Here is an 18,993-nt window from a genome sequence, read left to right as displayed (position 1 = left end):
GGGAAAGCTTGCTGGCCAAACTTATCCTTTTCACATGGAGACAAACCCAATGAGTAGCGCCCACGTCTGCTAGCTAATGAGAAACAGGGCTCTCCCCTCTCATCACTGCATCCTTAGGAGAATCTTCAGAGACTGTTTTCTGCAGCACAGCAGACAAGAGGTGCCAGTTGTGCCCCCCCCCCTGCATTGTCATTGTTTTCTAAAGTCACCGCATGCTTGGAAAGGGGTTGGGGTACGGCGGGGGAAGTTCATTAGCAGGAACGTTTCCACCCCTGCCGCCATCCCGTTCTTGGAGTCAGCTCAGATCAAATGAAAGATGTCAGGCTTTGAGCAAACTCCTCCGGCCTCTGCTAATGAAGCCTCCCCTTTTGTCCAGTGACTAGGACCTGGGCCTGTTCCAGAGCCGCCGTTTCTCCTCCTAATGAATTAATCGGCCGGTGAACTGCAGGCGGCTGCTCATTAGAGAGGTGCGGAGTCGCTTTTGGATCCCAAGTTGATGAAGAAAGGGAGGAAATTCCCCAGAAACGAGGTTTCCTTGGAACGAAGGAAGGGAATCTGTTCCTTAGGCATCCTTCTCATTAGCAGGCATTCTCAGTAGCTTTCCTTGGGCAGCACTGCAAGGACTTTAAAGAATATGGGCCAGACAAATAGAAAAGCTGTTTTTTAAAGAAATAATAATAATATAATAAAAATAATGGGTTTCCCCAGCCACTCTGGGTGGCTTCCAACTGAATATTAAAAACAATACAGCATCAGACATTAAAAACGTCCCTAAACAGGGCCGCCTTCCATTGTCTTTTAAAAGTAAAATAGTTGCTTATTGCCTTGACAACTGCTGGGAGGGTGTTCCACAGGGCAGGCGCCACTACCAAGAAGGCCCTCTGTCTGGTTCCCTGTAACCTCACTTCTCACAGTGATGGAACTGCCAGAAGGCCCTCAGAGCTGGACTTCAGTGTCCGGGCTGGACGATGGGGGTGGAGACGCTCTTTCATGTATACAGGACCGAGGCCGTTTAGGGCTTTAAAGGTCAGCACCAACACTTTGAATTGTGTTCGGAAACGTACTGGGAGCCAATGTAGATCTTTCAGAACTGGTGTTATATGGTCTTGGTGGCCATTCCCAGTCACCAGTCTAGCTGCCGCATTCTGGATTAATTGCAGTTTCCAAGTCACCTTCAAAGGCAGTCCCACATAGAGTGCATTGCAGTAGTCCAAGTGGAAGATAACTTGCACCACTCTGGCAAGACAGCCCACAGGCAGGTAGGGTCTCAGCCTGCGTACCAGATGGAGCTGGTAGACAGCTGCCTCCATGGACAGCTGTGAGTCCAAAATGACTCCCATGCTGCACACCTGGTCCTTCAGGGGCACAGTTACCCCATTCAGGATAGAGTTTATTTGCTTCTTTTTGGCAACCAGAGTACTTGGGATGTTTGGTCCAGATATCATAGAATCATAGAGTTGGAAGAGACCACAAGGGCCATCGAGTCCAACCCCCTGCCAAGCAGGAAACACCATCAGAGCACTCCTGACATATGGTTGTCAAGCCTCTGCTTAAAGACCTCCAAAGAAGGAGACTCCACCACACTCCTTGGCAGCAAATTCCACTGTCGAACAGCTCTTACTGTCAGGAAGTTCTTCCTAATGTTTAGGTGGAATCTTCCATATGAACCAGTTGTGACTTGAGGGGTGTGTTCACATGTTGCATTCAACAAGCGTACAATCTGTGTGTATCTAGGGTTGTTCACATATGACACGGAACACTTGCTGTACTACACCATGCCCAAGTGTTTGTATGAAGGGGTGTACACTGGTTCATTTATACGGCTCAGCTGTTGTGTACAGAGGTACACCGATGATAGGGCCATTATATGTGAGTGGCTGTGCAAGTGTACATCATGACTATGTTTGTGTGCAGATACCCATGTTGTACAGTCATTGAATGAAAGGTTCATACACCCCCTTCTGTACTGAGCTGTGCACTTGTACAGTTGGTGAACTGTATACACCAAGTATACAGTCTGGGTATCTGGGTACACAACAGCAGAGCTGTAAAAATCAACGTGTACAGGCTTTTCATTCAAATCCTTGTGCATTCATAGAGATATATTGAATCTGTTTTCCCCGAAAAGCACCAGTGTCAGAAAATCTGACCTCTTGAAGAAGAAGCCTCTGAGCTTATATAGACTGCCTTTTCTACTGATGGGAACAAATGTCTTTTTCTCCAAAGAGGACCTGAAAGTGTAGTGCGAAGGAGGACTCCGTCTCTACACCATGGGTAGGCAAACTAAGACCCGGGTAGGAAAACTAAGACCCAATCGCCTTCTAAGTCCGGCCCGTGGACAGTCCGGGAATCAGTGTGTAGAATGTGTGCTTTTATTTAAAATGCATCTCTGGGTTATTTGTGGGGCATAGGAATTTGTTCATTATTTTTCCCCACCCAAAATATAGTCTGGACCCCCACAAGGTCTGAGGGACAGTGGACCGGGCCCCTGCTGAAACAGTTTGCTGACCCCTGGTCTACACCTTCCCAGTCAGCCATGAAGCTCACTTAGGTCAGTCAGAGTTGATGTGAGGATACAGAGGTGATTGTTGCTGGGTCTACTCTGTGCACACCAACCTGAGCTCATTTGGGAGGAAGGGTGTGATATAAATAATAATGATTAGCTAAATAAATAATCAGAAGGTGGTGCTGAACTTTTAGATTATACTGCTTCAGCCTGAAATGGGAGGTAGATTTAAAAAAAACTTTCTGCTGTGTTAATAAAAATTAATAAATCATCCAGCATGCGGTAAGTGTGCATTTTATAGAAAAATGCAATGTGCTAGTTTACTGCAAGCAAGGAGTGCTTTACATTGGGGGGGGGAGGTTAAGAATATGACCCCTCTGTATATCCCTGCAGTCCATCCCTTCATTCTGCATAATGGGTACACCATCCGTTGCATCTGACAAGGCGAGAAATTCTAAGTGTACACCAAAGTTACACAAAGTAATTTCTAACTTCACTCAAGTTAGTAAAACAAGCTGATTTAACTCTGGCTGAGCAGGGAGGGTCATTCTTTTGGGGTCATCTTCTCTTCTGTTTTTGAAGGTTGAAAGGCTCTGCTTTGAAAACGTGTTTTTCAATAATTCATCATCCACCGAAAAAAAGCAGCGGGGGGAAAGTGCAGACAGAAAATGCATTAAAGCAAGCAGTTTCAAAATTATAGCATTTCCATTGACAGTCCCGCCTTTGCAAAAATGTATTGAGCCCGGGGTCATCAAAGTGCTTTATTAAACTACATCCTGGCAGGATTTTTATTTTTTTTAATGTTGCTTCAAAACTAAACAGTGCCAATAATGAACACCAGGAGGGGAAACCTAGGGAACAGTCTCCTTTAAATAAGCAGCGGCTGGGAGACACACAAACGGTTGTAATCCAAACCTGAGCTGCCCGTTTTGGTCAGAGGAATGCTGTCAAATGCATTTCATAACAAAAGCTGCTCTCTTCTCCTTTTCAGCATTGCTGCAGGTCTTCAATAACTTGCGGCACGAAGCTACCTTGTTTCATCTCACGCTCTTTGTCCATCTAGCTAAGCCCTGATTAACTGGGCAGCGTCTAGATGTTCTGGACCACATCTCCCATCAGCCCCAGCCAGGCATGGGAATTGTAGTCCAAAACATCTGAAGGAGATCAGATTGCTTCAAGGAGTTCGAAGTGGCACACATGGTAGTCCTCCTCCTCTTCATTCTGTCCCCACAACGACCCTGTGAGGTAGGTGACACTGAGGGAGAAAGTCACCCAGGGAGCTTCATGGCATAGCTGTCAACGTTTCCCTTTTTTAAAGGGAAATTCCCTTATTCCAAATAGGATTCCTCGCAAGAAAAGGGAAAAGTTGACAGCTTATGCTCCATGGCTGAGTGGGGATTTGAATCCTGGTCTCCAGGACTGAATCCAACCAGGACGCCATATGCTATACTGGCTGCAGATAATAATAATAATAATAATAATAATAATAATAATAATAATAATAATAATAAATAAGAAATAATTTTACTATTTATACCCTGCCCATCTGGCTGGTTTCCCCCAGCCACTCTGGGCGGCTCACAGCATAGATCAGAACATACTAGCACATCAAACATTAAAAACTTCCCAATACAGGGCTGCCTTCAGATGTCTTCTAAAAGATAGTTGTTCATTTCCTTGATATCTGAAGAAGAGTTTGGACTTGATATCCCGCCTTTCACTCTCCTTCAGGAGTCTCAAAGAGGCTAACAATCACCTTTCCCTTCCTCACCCACAACAAACACTCTGTGAGGTGAGTGGGGCTGAGAGACTTCAGAGAAGTGTGACTGGCCCAAGGTCACCCAGCAGCTGCATGTGGAGGAGTGGGGAATCGAACCCGGTTCACCAGATTACGAGGCCACCGCTCTTAACCACTACACCAGGCTGAAGGGAGGGCGTTCCCCAGGGAGGGCGCCACTACTGAGAAGGCCGTCTTCCTGGTTCTCTATAACCTCACTTCTCACAGTGAGCGAACCAGTAGAAGACCTTCGGAGGAGGATCTCAGTGTCTGGGCTGAACGATGGGGGTTATAATTCCCATGCACACTTGGCAAATGTCGCTCAAATACTTGCAATTCCAACAGCATGCCTCGTATCTGACCATACATGAAAGTCCTGCAGGGAAAGGTTTGGGCATTTTGGATCAATGCAGTGCTACCTCGGGTTACAGATGCTTCAGGTTACAGACTCTGCGAACCCAGAAATAGTACCTCGGGTTAAGAACTTTGCTTCAGGATGAGAACAGAAATCGTGCGGCGGCAGCGGGAGGCCCCATTAGCTAAAGTGGTGCCTCAGGTTAAGAACAGTTTCAGGTTAAGAATGGACCACCAGAACGAATTAAGTTCTTAACCCGAGGTACCACTGTATGTGAATGTGACACACACACACACACACACACACACACACACACACACACAAAAAGCATCCTGGCCTTCCTAAGATTTCTTGTCTCTCTCATATTTGTGGTTTCACGGCAGACGTCTCTCTCCCTGTCCTACCTGTAGATGCAGGGGATTCAAACAGGCAGCTGCTGCGCATGAAGCAGATGCTGTAACCCACTGAGCTTTGTACCCCCAGACTCAAACCCCGTCCATCGGAATGAAGTCAGTTGATTGGTGGGTGGAGATTTTTTATTTCAAAGACTTTGCAAGCCTCATCTGACCCCTCTGGTGGACCAAGAAGGGCCCACAGGTCACAGGCTTTGCACCCCTGGAGAAAAATGAGCATCGGATCGAGCCGCAAATGTCACCCTGGTTCCAGAGACATTTGCAGTCGAAGGCAGCCATTTGTTCAGCACCTGAAGACGCAATGGGATTCTGCCCCAGCTGTGTTTACCACAGGGAGCGGCACAAAGCGAGGTCTCTGCGAGAAGGAAAATATCTCAGACATTTCTGCCTATCCCAGCACTTCTGACTTTTATTAGTATTATTATTATTCTCTTCTGAGCACCGGAACAATGGCACAGCTTTTTTCTCTCCAAACTTTTTAGTGTTCAGCAATAATGCTGGAACATCTGATTTTTTTTTATTTTCAAGTTGCATATTTTTGTTGGTTCCTTGGAGGAAGTTTTGAGAACTGGAAGAAGAAGCATGTCAAACAGGCTGTTGAAAGGAGGCCGTTATATGCTAGGATGTACAATGAACTCAACAGGGACGCAGGTGGTGCTGTGGGTTAAACCACAGAGCCTAGGACTTGCCGATCAGAAGGTCGGTGGTTCAAATCCCCACGACGGGGTGAGCTCCCGTTGCTCGGTCCCTGCTCCTGCCAACCTAGCAATTCGAAAGCACATCAAGTGCAAGTAGATAAATAGGTACCGCTCCGGTGGGAAGGTAAACGGCGTTTCCGTGCGCTGCTCTGGTTCGCCAGAAGCGGCTTAGTCATGCTGACCACATGACCTGGAAGCTGTACGCCGGCTCCCTCAGCCAATAAAGTGAGATGAGCGCCGCAACACCAGAGTCGGTCACGACTGGACCTAATGGTCAGGGGTTCCTTTACCTTTACCTTACAATGAACTCAGGGGCTTCTGGATCCAGACATTGTGGTGGCTAGAGCAGTGGATTTAGAGTAGGGAGACATGGGATCAAAGCCCAGTGACTTTGGGCAAGCCACTGGCCTCCCTTATAAGGTTGTCGTGAAGACAGGGCACCACACTGAGCCATGCTGCTGTAACCTTCAAGCTTGACAGCTGTAATGTGCAGCTGGCTCGCAGTTGCCCTTGAAGACGATTGAAAAGGTTCAGTTGCTTCAGATTCTGCAGCCTCATTAATTTCAGTCCGACCTACCTCACAGGACTGTTGTGTTACATTTCAGAATATATCCTCATCACTAGTTGGCTTCCAAGCCCATTCAAGGTCCTGGTATGAAAGCCCAACACAGTCTAGAACCCACAAATCTTAGAGACCATCTCACCCTCTATAAAACTATGGCTTTCCTTCCTCAAATATGTTCACCTGTTCACTTTCTTTTAAGCACTGAAACGAAGCTTTTAGATATCATGCATACAAGGAAGAGTCCAATTTTATCCTTGTGAGGTAAGTTAGGCTGAGAGATAAGTGATGAACCCATCGCAGGTCATGCTGTGAACTGAGTAGATGTCGGGTGTGGATTTGAATCTGGGTCTGTTTGGTTTAGCCAATCCTATTCCGCTAGACCACAGTAGAGTAGAAAGATGATGAAGAAGAAGAGGGGATAAATCATCTCAGAAAAGTACATTTTGGTGGAAAGTTAAATTACAGTGAATAAATTATAAGGAGACACATAACCTGCTGTTTTGTCATTCCAGTATTTGACGAACGAGGTCGGTCTTTCCATTAATATATTTTGATAATTAATACAAATAGTTTCCCCATTATATGTCCCTTTCCTGGTGTTGATTTCAGCAAATCTGTTACAATTTGAGGGTTTGGGGTTTTCCACATTGGAGCAATGCAAGGTTTAACATGATCCCTGTCAGTTGAAGACCAGCTTCGATAAGATCAAATCACTATTTCTTTCTTTCATTCTTAACACTTTAAAGCTGCTTGGAGCAGCTGAACAGCAGGGTGCCTTTAGGGACTAGTGCTGGGCAATATCTGGATTCCCACATTGTGGTACATCACCAGCTAAACATCGTAATATACTAATATAGCACAACGTCTGACATAAGGATGCAACTATGTAGAGGCAAACGGGGTGATGTCCTGGCAACTGCTAGTACTTAGGGGCCTAAAACTGATATATATATATATTTACTTGCCTTTAACAGCTGCTATTTTGTAGTGGAGCAACAGGGGCAGCAGGAATCATGATAGAAGGGATGACCAGCTACATGTTTTTTCCCATATCACAATTTTTTTTACATAGCACACACACACACACACAAACATTATGATTCATGATATATCACCATGTCAGATATTATGAAACCATTGACATGATGTGGACTTCAAACCGATTTTGGATGATGCATCTAAACATTGCCAGTCCTAACATACACACACACACACACACACACCAGGAGCCCATGGGGAGGCTGCTGCTATCCAGGCATATCCTGGCGGGCTCCATCCCCACTTCCCATCCTTCCCTGCCTGCCTGCCACCAGGGGTCTCGGGGCCCTGGAGCCCATCCTGGTCTCACAGCCGCATCCCCAACAGAGGCCAGTAACCATGAAGGCTCCATGCAGGCTGGGCAGAGGGCTCCGTCCACCTGTGGTGTAGTGGTTAAGAGCGGTCGATTCATAATCTGGTGAACCGGGTTTGATTCCCTGCTCCTCCACATGCAGCTGCTGGGTGACCTTGGGCCAGTCACACTTCTTTGAAGTCTCTCAGCCCCACTCACCTCACAGAGTGTTTGTTGTGGGGGAGGAAGGGAAAGGAGAATGTTAGCCGCTTTGAGACTCCTTCGGGTAGTGATAAAGCGGGATATCAAATCCAAACTCCTCCTCCTCCCAAGGGCACATTCCTGAGGCCAGGCCACCTTTCGATCTCCAGGCCACACCACGTCAAGGGCAGCCCCATCACTGAATAGCCCCCCAGCCAGTGCTCCCTCGCTCCTCGCTTGGCATGAATAGAGAGGCATAAAGGTCAGATTTGACTCATGGGTTCACCACCCTGCTATAAATGCTTTTTCATCTCTCACATTCTTCGTTTTGAAGAGCGTGCGGTCTTGGTCTTTGCTGAGGTTCCTGCAATGATTTTCCTTCCAGAAATGCTCCACAATCAGCCAAATCGGCCCATTCTGAAGCATACCAAAGCTTCCTTAACAATTAGAGGATTAAGGACATGGGTTCCGTAGATGTCGAGAAAGCCAAATTGCACTCTGCCAAGACTTGGCGATCGATGGGCCAACGTAGGGTTGCATGTCTGAGATGATTTTTCAGGATCCATCAAGAGCAAATTGTGTATCTCATTTCTGTCGCAGCTACTTTTGCTGTACAAAGGGACAAATAATTGCAGCGGGGAGCTGACAAGGATCGCGCAGGCTGCCTCCTGGACCACACTTGCCTGGCGATGAAGAGGTTGCTTTCCCAGGGGCTGGTTCAGGGGACGTGCTCCTAACAAATGGTTTGCCAATGGAATCAGGAAGGAAGGCGTGGTGGGAGATTGGAGGGGACAAGAGCATGAATGGATTGTATAGGAAGGGAGGTGATGAATGGGAATATGGAAGAAAGAATGGCTTGGATAAGAAGGAATGGTGATGCAAAAATGAAGGGAAGAAAGGAAGAATAAATGAATGAATGAATGAATCGAGGAAGAATGGATGAATGTAGAAGATGAAAGCAAAGAGGTATGGTGCATGTAATAAAAGAAAGGAGAAGGATGAATGGATGAAGGAAAAAGAAAGAGAAGGATGGATGATTTTAAAAAACAAAAACAAGACAGATGGGTGGATGCAAATGATCGGCAAACTTACTGTTATTATTGAATTTACTATTAATTGATATTTTTAGTCATTTTAACTTGCCCAAAGCCACCCAAGGCAGCTTACAAACAAACAAGGAGACTTACAAGATTGTTACCAGTGATAAAATGGGAAGGGATTCCCAGTTTCAATACCAATTGTGATATCTCTTGTGAGGATCATGGGTCAGTGCTAGAGCATCTGCTAGCGTGGGAAAGTCCCTGGTTCAATCCCCCAACATCGTTGAGCACAGGGCATTATAGTTGTAACAACAGACCACACACTGTTAGGTAAGTTTTAAAATGCTTTGCTTACAAAATGTCCCAAAGGTCAGATTCATGCATTTATCTAAGCAGCAGCAAGGAGAACACAGGCAGAATACTCTTGGGTAGAAAAGACAGAAATACAACTTCAGACACACGCTCTAAGCTTGGAGTTTGCTTAGGCACATCTTCCTTGGTCACTTGCATGGTGCAGAGAGAGAGGGAAGAGGAAGAGGAAGCTTCACTTGGAGAAGACCTATATGAGTCTAGGAATCTAACCCTGCAGTCCAAACCTCTTCATGCACTAACTGGCACTCAGACATAGTTATGTTTTACTGCAGTTTCCCACAAGCAGCTGGAACAATCTGTGGCATCACAGCATCTCAGCCAATGGTTGACCGAGCCATGTGGCAACTATTTTTTTTTTAAAAAATAGCCTTTCATATCTAACGTGATTCAGAGTGAAGTTGCAGGAACATCACTAAACACTGAGAAATGACTCTGCCCATGTGGAGATGGCAATCTGGAAACAGTGGCTCATGTTCTCCTGTCCTGTCCCCTTTATAAAGATCTGAGGAATGATCTTCATAAAACTTAGGGAAGTGCTGGGTGAGATCCCATGGACAGTAATACTAAAAGGAAAGGGAGTTCATGATGGCTGGGAGTTTGTTAAGAGGGAGATAGTAAAAGCACAACTTCAGGCAATACCAATGAGACGGAAACATGGAAGGTGCCTAAAGAAGCCAGGGTGGCTATCTAAAGAACTTTTAACTGAGTTAAGATTAAAAAAGGATGTGTACAAAAAATGGAAAAGGGGGGAAACCACCAAAGAGGAATTCAAACAAATAGCCAGCACGTGTAGACACAAAGTCAGAAAAGCTAAAGCACAGAATGAACTCAGGCTTGCTAGAGAGGTTAAAAGCAACAAAAAAGGCTTCTATGGGTATGTTCGTAGCAAAAGGAAGAACAAAGAAACAGTGGGGTCACTCAGAGGAGAAGATGGTGAAATGCAAACAGGGGACACAGAAAGGGCTGAACTCCTCAATACCTTCTTTGCCTCAGTCTTCTCCGATAAAGAAAACAATGCCCGACCTGAAGAATTTGGAGGAAATGATTCAGCAGAGGAAACACAGCCCAGAATAACTAAGGAGATAGTACAAGAATACTTGGCTAGTTTAGATGTATTCAAGTCTCCAGGGCCAGATGAACTGCATCCAAGAGTATTAAAAGAACTGGCAGATGTGATCTCAGAACCACTGGCAGTCATCTTTGAGAATTCCTGGAGAACAGGCGAAGTCCCGGCAGACTGGAGGAGGGCAAATGTTGTCCCTATTTTCAAAAAGGGGAAAAGAGAGGACCCAAATAATTACCGCCCAGTCAGTCTAACATCAATACCAGGGAAGATTCTGGAGCAGATCATTAAGCAAACAATCTGTGAGCACCTCGAAAGGAATGCTGTGATCACCAATAGTCAGCATGGATTTCTGAAAAATAAGTCATGTCAGACTAACCTGATCTCATTTTTTGACAGAATTACAAGCCTGGTAGATGAAGGGAACGCAGTGGATGTAGTCTACCTTGATTTCAGCAAGGCATTTGACAAGGTGCCCCATGATATCCTTGTAAAGAAGCTGGTAAAATGCGGTCTTGACTATGCTACCACTCAGTGGATTTGTAACTGGCTGACTGACCGGACCCAAAGGGTGCTCATCAATGGTTCCTCTTCATCCTGGAGAAGAGTGACTAGTGGGGTGCCACAGGGTTCTGTCTTGGGCCCGGTCTTATTCAACATCTTTATCAACGACTTGGATGATGGACTCAAGGGCATCCTGATCAAATTTGCAGATGACACCAAACTGGGAGGGGTGGCTAACACCCCAGAAGACAGGATCACACTTCAAAACGACCTTGACAGATTAGAGAACTGGGCCAAAACAAACAAGATGAATTTTAACAGGGAGAAATGTAAAGTATTGCACTTGGGCAAAAAAAATGAGAGGCACAAATACAAGATGGGTGACACCTGGCTTGAGAGCAGTACATGTGAAAAGGATCTAGGAGTCTTGGTTGACCACAAACTTAACATGAGCCAACAGTGTGACGCGGCAGCTAAAAAAGCCAATGCAATTCTGGGCTGCATCAATAGGAGTATAGCATCTAGATCAAGGGAAGTTATAGTGCCACTGTATTCTGCTCTGGTCAGACCTCACCTGGAGTACTGTGTCCAGTTCTGGGCACCACAGTTCAAGAAGGACACTGACAAACTAGAACGTGTACAGAGGAGGGCAACCAAAATGGTCAAAGGCCTGGAAACGATGCCTTATGAGGAACGGCTAAGGGAGCTGGGCATGTTTAGCCTGGAGAAGAGGAGGTTAAGGGGTGATATGATAGCCATGTTCAAATATATAAAAGGATGTCACATAGAGGAGGGAGAAAGGTTGTTTTCTGCTGCTCCAGAGAAGCGGACACGGAGCAATGGATACAAACTACAAGAAAGAAGATTCCACCTAAACATTAGGAAGAACTTCCTGACAGTAAGAGCTGTTCGACAGTGGAATTTGCTGCTAAGGAGTGTGGTGGAGTCTCCTTCTTTGGAGGTCTTTAAGCAGAGGCTTGACAACCATATGTCAGGAGTGCTCTGATGGTGTTTCCTGCTTGGCAGGGGGTTGGACTCGATGACCCTTGTGGTCTCTTCCAACTCTATGATTCTATGATTCTATGATTCTATGAGATCATCACCCCACTCTTACTTACCATCCCAGGCCGCCCATCTGCGGCCACATTGTTCTTTCTTTTATCAGATCAAAATGATCAGACAACAGCAAAGGTTGCTAGGTTTATCAAGGGTGCAATGAGATTAAGGGCCACTATCTGAACGATAATCTTGGTCATTTGATTGTCCTTTTTACCCATTGTTGTATTTTTAATTGTATATATTGCTTGTTTTATGTTGCTATGGCCGTTGGCTAATGCGAATAAAGTTTATATCTATCTATCTATCTATCTATCTATCTATCTATCTATCTATCTATCTATAATCTATCATCTATCATCTATCATCTATCTATCTATCTATCTATCTATCTATCTATCTATCTATCATCTATCTATATCATCTATCTATCTATCTATCTATCTATCTATCTATCCATCTATCATCTATCTATCATTTATCATCTATCTATCTATCATATATCTATCTAGTGAAATCTATCTCATGCTCTCTTTTGCATCAGAATCTCAGTGGTGCACTGAGTAGTCCATTAGGGTAAATGGGGCTCTGCCCTTACTAGGGTGTGGCACTGCTCATTGGTTTCCTCCTCCTTGGTCTGAATATTGCCTTTGTAGAACTCAACAGGTAGGAAGGGGCGAGGGATGTAGCTGGTTGACTCCTCCAGTCATTGTCTCTGGCTCCGCTCGTTGTTGGGCTCCTTGCCTTCTGCCCTACCAGTTACAGTAGCCCCCCAGACACTGCTGCAATGGATGGCGGAGATCAAAATACTAAGCAACTCAAAGGGAAGCCAAGATAGGGAGACGTGCAGAGGCCAGTTTCCCATCAGAACAATTCAGAACCTGAGAATTTTCTGCTGTGCTGTCCCAACCATCTCCTGGGGTGTGACGTAGACATGAAGCGGTCAAGCGCTGCTGTTCTAACCTGATGTTGACACTCAACATTAATCATTGCAAAGAGAGAGGACTTAATGGGGTATTGACCCAGTTAAAAGCCCCAGGTTGATAGCAGCCCTTAACAGCTCGATATTTCGATACTTCTTAGGTACTGATCAAGAACAATGACCGTTGTCACCCCAATCACCACCAAACCTTCCGTTTCCTCTGCAGATGGAAGATGGGTGTGAATTGTCAAAATGATTGAGTGCATTTCACCCCCTTAGAATTGTGCTTCACAGATTCAGCATCCCTTCCTCTAGCAAACATTTGATCAACCATTTTGCTAAGTAGCGAGGGGTTGCTTATTCTGGAAGCCTCTGCTTTTGTCCATTCAGGAAGAGCAGTCGACCCCACAGTAATCAACCCTCAGCTTCTCACCAAAACTGTTGATGCTACAGGTATCTCCACAGCAATCACATCCACAACCCCTAATATCTCAGGTGGGCATGCTAAGCCAAATACCTATGGGTGTTGTTGCAGAAGTCCCACTAGACCCAGACTGGCCTGTGGTCCAGTCTGAGAAACTGCAGCCCTCCACTTGAAGGTTAAACTCCAGCACCCGTCAACCCCAGCCAACGTGCCCAGTGGGGTGATAGGAAATAATAATAATAATAATAATAATAATAATAATAATAATAATAATGCACTGCAACAAGATCTAGAGCAGCCTTTCTCAACCTGTGGGTCCCCAGATGTTGTTGGACTACAACTCCCATCACCCCTAGCTAGCAAGACCAGAGCTCAGGGATGATAGGAATTGTAGTCCAACAAAATCTGGGGACCCACAGGTTGAGAACCACTGTTCTAGAGGGTGGTGGGTTCCCCTGTCCCTGTTGTTAACTCCAATATCTCAAAACTCCTCTCCCTGCAGGAACCAACCCACACCCTGTAGTTGTCATATGAAGCCATTCTCCATATGCTCCCTCCCAACGGATGTATGGAGGGCAGTGACATGAGAATGGGCCTTTTCAGTAGTGGCACCCCATCTGTGGAATTCTCTCCCAAGCAAGATGGGCCTGGCTTCATCACTGTTCATTTTTAGGTGCCAAGCAAAAACCTTCTGATTCACCCAGGTCATGGGTAGGCAAACTAAGGCCCAGGGGCTGGATCCGGCCCAATCGCCTTCTAAATCTGGCCCATGGACGGTCCAGGAATCAGCGTGCTTTTACATGAGTAGAATGTGTGTTTTTATTTAAAATGCATCTCTGGGTTATTTGTGGGGCATAGGAATTTGTTCATTATTTTTTTCCAAAATATAGTCCGGCCCCCCACAAGGTCCGTGGGACAGTGGACTCACCCCCTGCTGAAAGAGTTTGCTGACCCCTGACCCAGGTCATTCGACCTTAATTTTCTGCTTATCTTTGGGTGGGGTAGAATTGACTCTACACACACACACACACACACACACACACACATTTGAGCGACATTTAGTGTTGTTTTTACTCTTGCTTTTCCACTTTTTAATGCTTGTTTTTGTAAGTAGCATTGAGTTCACCTTTGTGGGAAAAGAGAATTTAAACCTTGGGTGTGCATGTGCCCTTTGATTCTGTTTGGGTTTCACAGAGCGTTTTTCCAGTTTTGCTTGTTTTTTGTAATCTGTTATCCAACTCTCTTAAGCGCATCACACCGGCTGTGGTGGACCTACATTGGGGGGGGGCATCCTTTCGTCACTGCTCCAGGAGACCTTGTGGTACCCTTTCCTCTCCCCCCCCCCCCCACGGTGAAACACCCCAGGACTCTCCAGGCAGTCCTGACCGCTCCATCACAATAAAGGAGCTGAGTGGGTGGTGGAGAGGCCACACTCTGTTTCCTTCATCCCCTCAAGATTTGGAAAGCTCAGTCCCATCCCAAAAGACTTGGGGGGGGCCTGAAAACACCTCAGCCCTATAGAGTTGGTGCCTATGTTTGGGGGCCCTGAAGCCTGAACTGTCCCGGGGGGGCCCTTCGCAACCAGCAATGAGGTCTGGGTAACCACTGTTATCTTCTTCAGTGGTGTTGTTCCATGACAGATCATCATCACAGTGGTACCTCGGGTTAAGAACTTAATTCGTTCCGGAGGGCCGTTCTTAACCTGAAACTGTTCTTAACCTGAAGCAGCACTTTAGCTAATGGGGCCTCCTGCTGCAGCCGCGCCGCCGGAGCACGATTTCTGTTCTCATTCTGAAGCAAAGTTCTTAACCCGAGGTGATATTTCTGGGTTAGCGGAGTCTGTAACCTGAAGCTTATGTAACCCGAAGTATCACTGTATATATACTGTACAGCGGTACCTCGGTTTAAGAACAGTCCTGTTTAAGAACGATTCGGTTTACCAACTCCGCAAAACCAGAAGTAGTGTCCCGGTTTGCGAACTTTACCTCGGTCAAAGAATGGAATCCGAATGGTGGAAGGGGACCGGCTGCAGAAGGCCTCATTACGAAAAGCGTGCCTCGGTTTAAGAATGGTTTCGGTTTAAGAACGGACTTCTGGAACGGATTGAGTTCATAAACCAAGGTACCACTATATAAAACTACAACGTCTCATACTTTGATTAAAATTGCTATACTGGATTGTTTCACATGTCAAAGTCCCTGGTGTGAATAAAACTTTCCTATGCCTTATCCTTTTTGAGTAATTAGGAGGAAGTAGGGAAATGATGTGGGACGCGGGTGGTGCTGTGGGTTAAACCACAGAGCCTAGGACTTGCCAATCAGAAGGTCGGCGGTTCGAATCCCCGCGACGGGGTGAGCTCCTGTTGTTCGGTCCCTGCTCCTGCCAACCTAGCACTTCGAAAGCACGTCAAAGTGCAAGTAGATAAATAGGTACCGTTCCAGCGGGAAGGTAAACGGCGTTTCCGTGCGCTGCTCTGGTTTGCCAGAAGCGGCTTAGTCATGCTGGCCACATGACCCGGAAGCTGTATGCCGGCTCCCTCAGCCAACAAAGCGAGATGAGTTGTTCGTGACTGGACCTAATGGTCAGGGGTCCCTTTACCTTTACAATTTAGGGAAATGTTGTATACATGCATGATGCACTTTTCAAAGCAAATTTTTTAAGCAACGTGGACTGAAGTGGTTTCTGGGGTCCCTTCAGAATTAGGCATCATTAGTTTCACAGTAGATCTTCTCCTTCACTGGGTTTCTGAAAGACCCCTGTCTCTTGCCCAGAGCAGGAGTGGGAGAAAGGATCATCACCTTCCCCTTCGCTGTTATCTCACCGAGACGCACAAGGACCCCTTTAGCGACAAGATGGAAGTTCAACCCCGAGTTTCCTATACCTGCTCGCCTATGTAATCAAAAGTGTTTTGTAGCTGGTTAGGAAAATTAAATGTCAGCTCCGGGATGCATGAAGGTCATCAGATTCCATTACTTAAAGTAATGTACATAGATCTGTTCTGACACATCCATTTGTTAACGAGGGATGCGGCATTCAATGTGGAAGCCGAGTGTAAACATGTAAGAGTGTGTGTGAGAGAGAGAGACACAGAGAGACTAGGTGAGGTGGAACTAAAGAGACCCTTTGACGTATTGAACCGTTTCTTTCTTTTCCCAACCTTCTCCTTTTTTTGGTTTTAACAGGATTGGCTGACAAAATTCGGCTATCTACCCCCTCCAGACCCCATCACAGGAAAACTGCAAACACAGGAAGAGCTCACCAAAGCCATTGTGGCCATGCAGCAGTTTGGCGGCCTTGAAACCACTGGGATTCTGGGTGAGTAGAGAATTGGGGGGACGCGGGTGGCGCTGTGGATAAAACCTAAGCGCCTAGGACTTGCCGATCGTCTGGTCGGCGGTTCGAATCCCCACAGCGGGGTGAGCTCCCGTCGTTCGGTCCCAGCTCCTGCCCACCTAGCAGTTCGAAAGCACCCCTAAGTGCAAGTAGATAAATAGGTACCACTTTATAGCGGGAAGGTAAATGGTGTTTCCGTGCGCTGCACTGGTGCCAGTTCGCCGGAGCAGCTTCTTCATGCTGGCCACGTGACCCGGAAGTGTCCTCGGACAGCGCTGGCCCCCGGCCTCTTAAGCGAGATGGGTCCGCAACCCCAGAGTCGGTCACGACTGGCCTGTACGGGCAGGGGTACCTTTACCTTTACTTTTTAGAGAATTGGGAGAACATTTGTTGTGTCCAACATAGCTCAATGCAGTGGGTACCATTTTTTTTAATGCTGGTGGGCCCATTTTGTATTTGTGAGTGCTACCCCATCTGGTCATTTCACTGCCTCTTCCTTTGATAAAAACCACCCACCTCCCAGAGAGAGAGAGAGAGAGAGAACGCATTGCATTTCCAAGGAATCTAGGCAAAAGTCAGACTGAATAGAATTCATCTGAGCTTGAAAAGCACATAGAGTTGACAGAAGAAAAGGGCGTCATTCTTCTCAACTTCTTCCTTCGGCTTTCCAAGCAAGGGGTGGGGAGTGACCATTACACTACCTTATGACCCAAGGGGGCAGTGTGTTAGGGGGCTCAGAGACTTCACGGGCACCAGATAAAGACCTCAAGAGTGCCCCAGGTGCCACGCTAGCAGACCCTGGCTTAGTGGCTGACCATGTCCTTTGCATGCAGAATGAGCTTAGCACTCATTTCCGCATTAATAGCAACTGAGGTTTTGTTTCAGGAAGCAACTAACATAGAAATTAGCACTTTGGTTCTGGAAACGGCTTTTACATCACACGAAAGCAATGTGGAAATCTGTCTGGTAGATTCAGATTTCAGGTGCGGGTTAGTATGTCTGCAGACCGGCCTTTGCCAACCTGATGCCCTCCAGATGTTTTTAAAAGGTGATGACTAGGGCTGTTGCAGTTGTGGTCCAAAACATCTGGATGGCACGAGATTGGCAACTGGCTCCTTAGTCCATGGGTTGGCAAACTAAGGCCCGTGGGCCAGATCAGGCCCAATTGCCTTCTGGATCTGGCCCGCAGACGGTCCGGAAATCGCTGTGTGGATCACCAGTGCGTGTGTTATTTCCCTCTCCATCCCTCTCCCTCACACGGCAGTGGCGCCTCCTCCCTCCCTCCTCCTGGCTTCTCCCTGCCCTGCCTAGAGGAGGAAGGGGGCTGGGCTTTGCTGGTGCCAGCAGCAGCAGCAGTGCTCAAGCGGCTGCCATTTTAAGCAGCCCCTCTCTGGAGCCCTTTCGCACACTGCTCATCATTCCTCCATCACCACCGCTGCCACCAGCCCCTGTCACTCGCAAGACACAGGTAAGCAGTCACCGGGGCTCATGGTGCTCTTGCATCATTTTTTTTCCAAAATATAGTCCGCCCCCCCCCACAAGATCTGAGGGACAGTGGACCTGCCCCCTGCTGAAAACGTTTGCTGACCCCTGCCTTGGACCATTGCAAAGCAGACCCGAACAATGAAACAGCGAGACACGGCAGCAGAAATCAGCTTAGATACAAACCATGTTTCTTTTATTGCACTTCTCTATCCTTCCTTTCCAAGGGACGCGGGTGGTGCTGTGGTATAAACCACTGAGCCTAGGACTTGCCGATCAGAAGGTCGGTGGCCACATGACCCGGAAGCTGTACGCCGGCTCCCTCGGCCAATAAAGCGAGATGAGCGCCGCAACCCCAGAGTCAGCCACAACTGGACCTAATGGTCAGGGTTCCCCTTACCTTTACCTTATACTGTCTTTCCATCTGAGGAGCTCAAAGTGGCATATGTGGTTCTCTCCTCCCGCCTTCTCTCTTAATCCTGACAACAACCCTGATAGGTAGGTTAGGCAGGAGAGAGGGGGGGGGCAGGGACTGGCTCAAAGTCACCCCCCAGGGAGCTTCATGGCAGAGATTTGAACCCTGCTCTCCCAGGCTGACACTCTGACCGAAACGCCTTGCTGTGAGTAAGCTCAACAGTGCAGGCATTCCGTGGAAAACAACACCTCGTCCCCTCAGAAGAGGAAAGGCTGTTACCGGTAACATATGTTCAGAATGACTCGAATGAAATGAAAGTTATGCAAAGGCTGGAGGAGAGTTTGCAAGGCCAGGCGGCTTGCCCCCCAACCCACCGGGCCCAGTGCAGCCGTCTGTCCAGAAGGGAACCAGAAGCAGTAGCATCACCCTTCCATTCCGCAGCTGCTCTCGTGGCCTCTTGGCAGCTTCCGCTGGGAGAGGAAGGATCCCTGCGTGCGAGAAACAGACGGTCTCGCCTGCCATCCCGGGGAAGTAATT

General features: G+C 47.0%; 1 protein-coding gene across 1 annotated transcript in view; it reads left to right on the top strand.

Moving 5' to 3' along the window:
* The window catches only part of MMP17 (matrix metallopeptidase 17), a 157,023-nt gene that overhangs the window by 95,494 nt on the left and 42,536 nt on the right, over positions 1-18,993 (top strand). Inside the window, exon 2 of the mRNA XM_083418305.1 lies at positions 16,409-16,541. Coding sequence (XP_083274431.1) covers positions 16,409-16,541 — 133 coding nt within the window. The remainder of the gene's footprint in view (positions 1-16,408; positions 16,542-18,993) is intronic.

This window comes from Podarcis tiliguerta, assembly GCF_965153285.1.
Source record: "Podarcis tiliguerta genome assembly, chromosome: 16".
NCBI lineage: Eukaryota > Metazoa > Chordata > Lepidosauria > Squamata > Lacertidae > Podarcis > Podarcis tiliguerta.
This window is presented reverse-complemented; position numbering and strand designations above follow the sequence as displayed.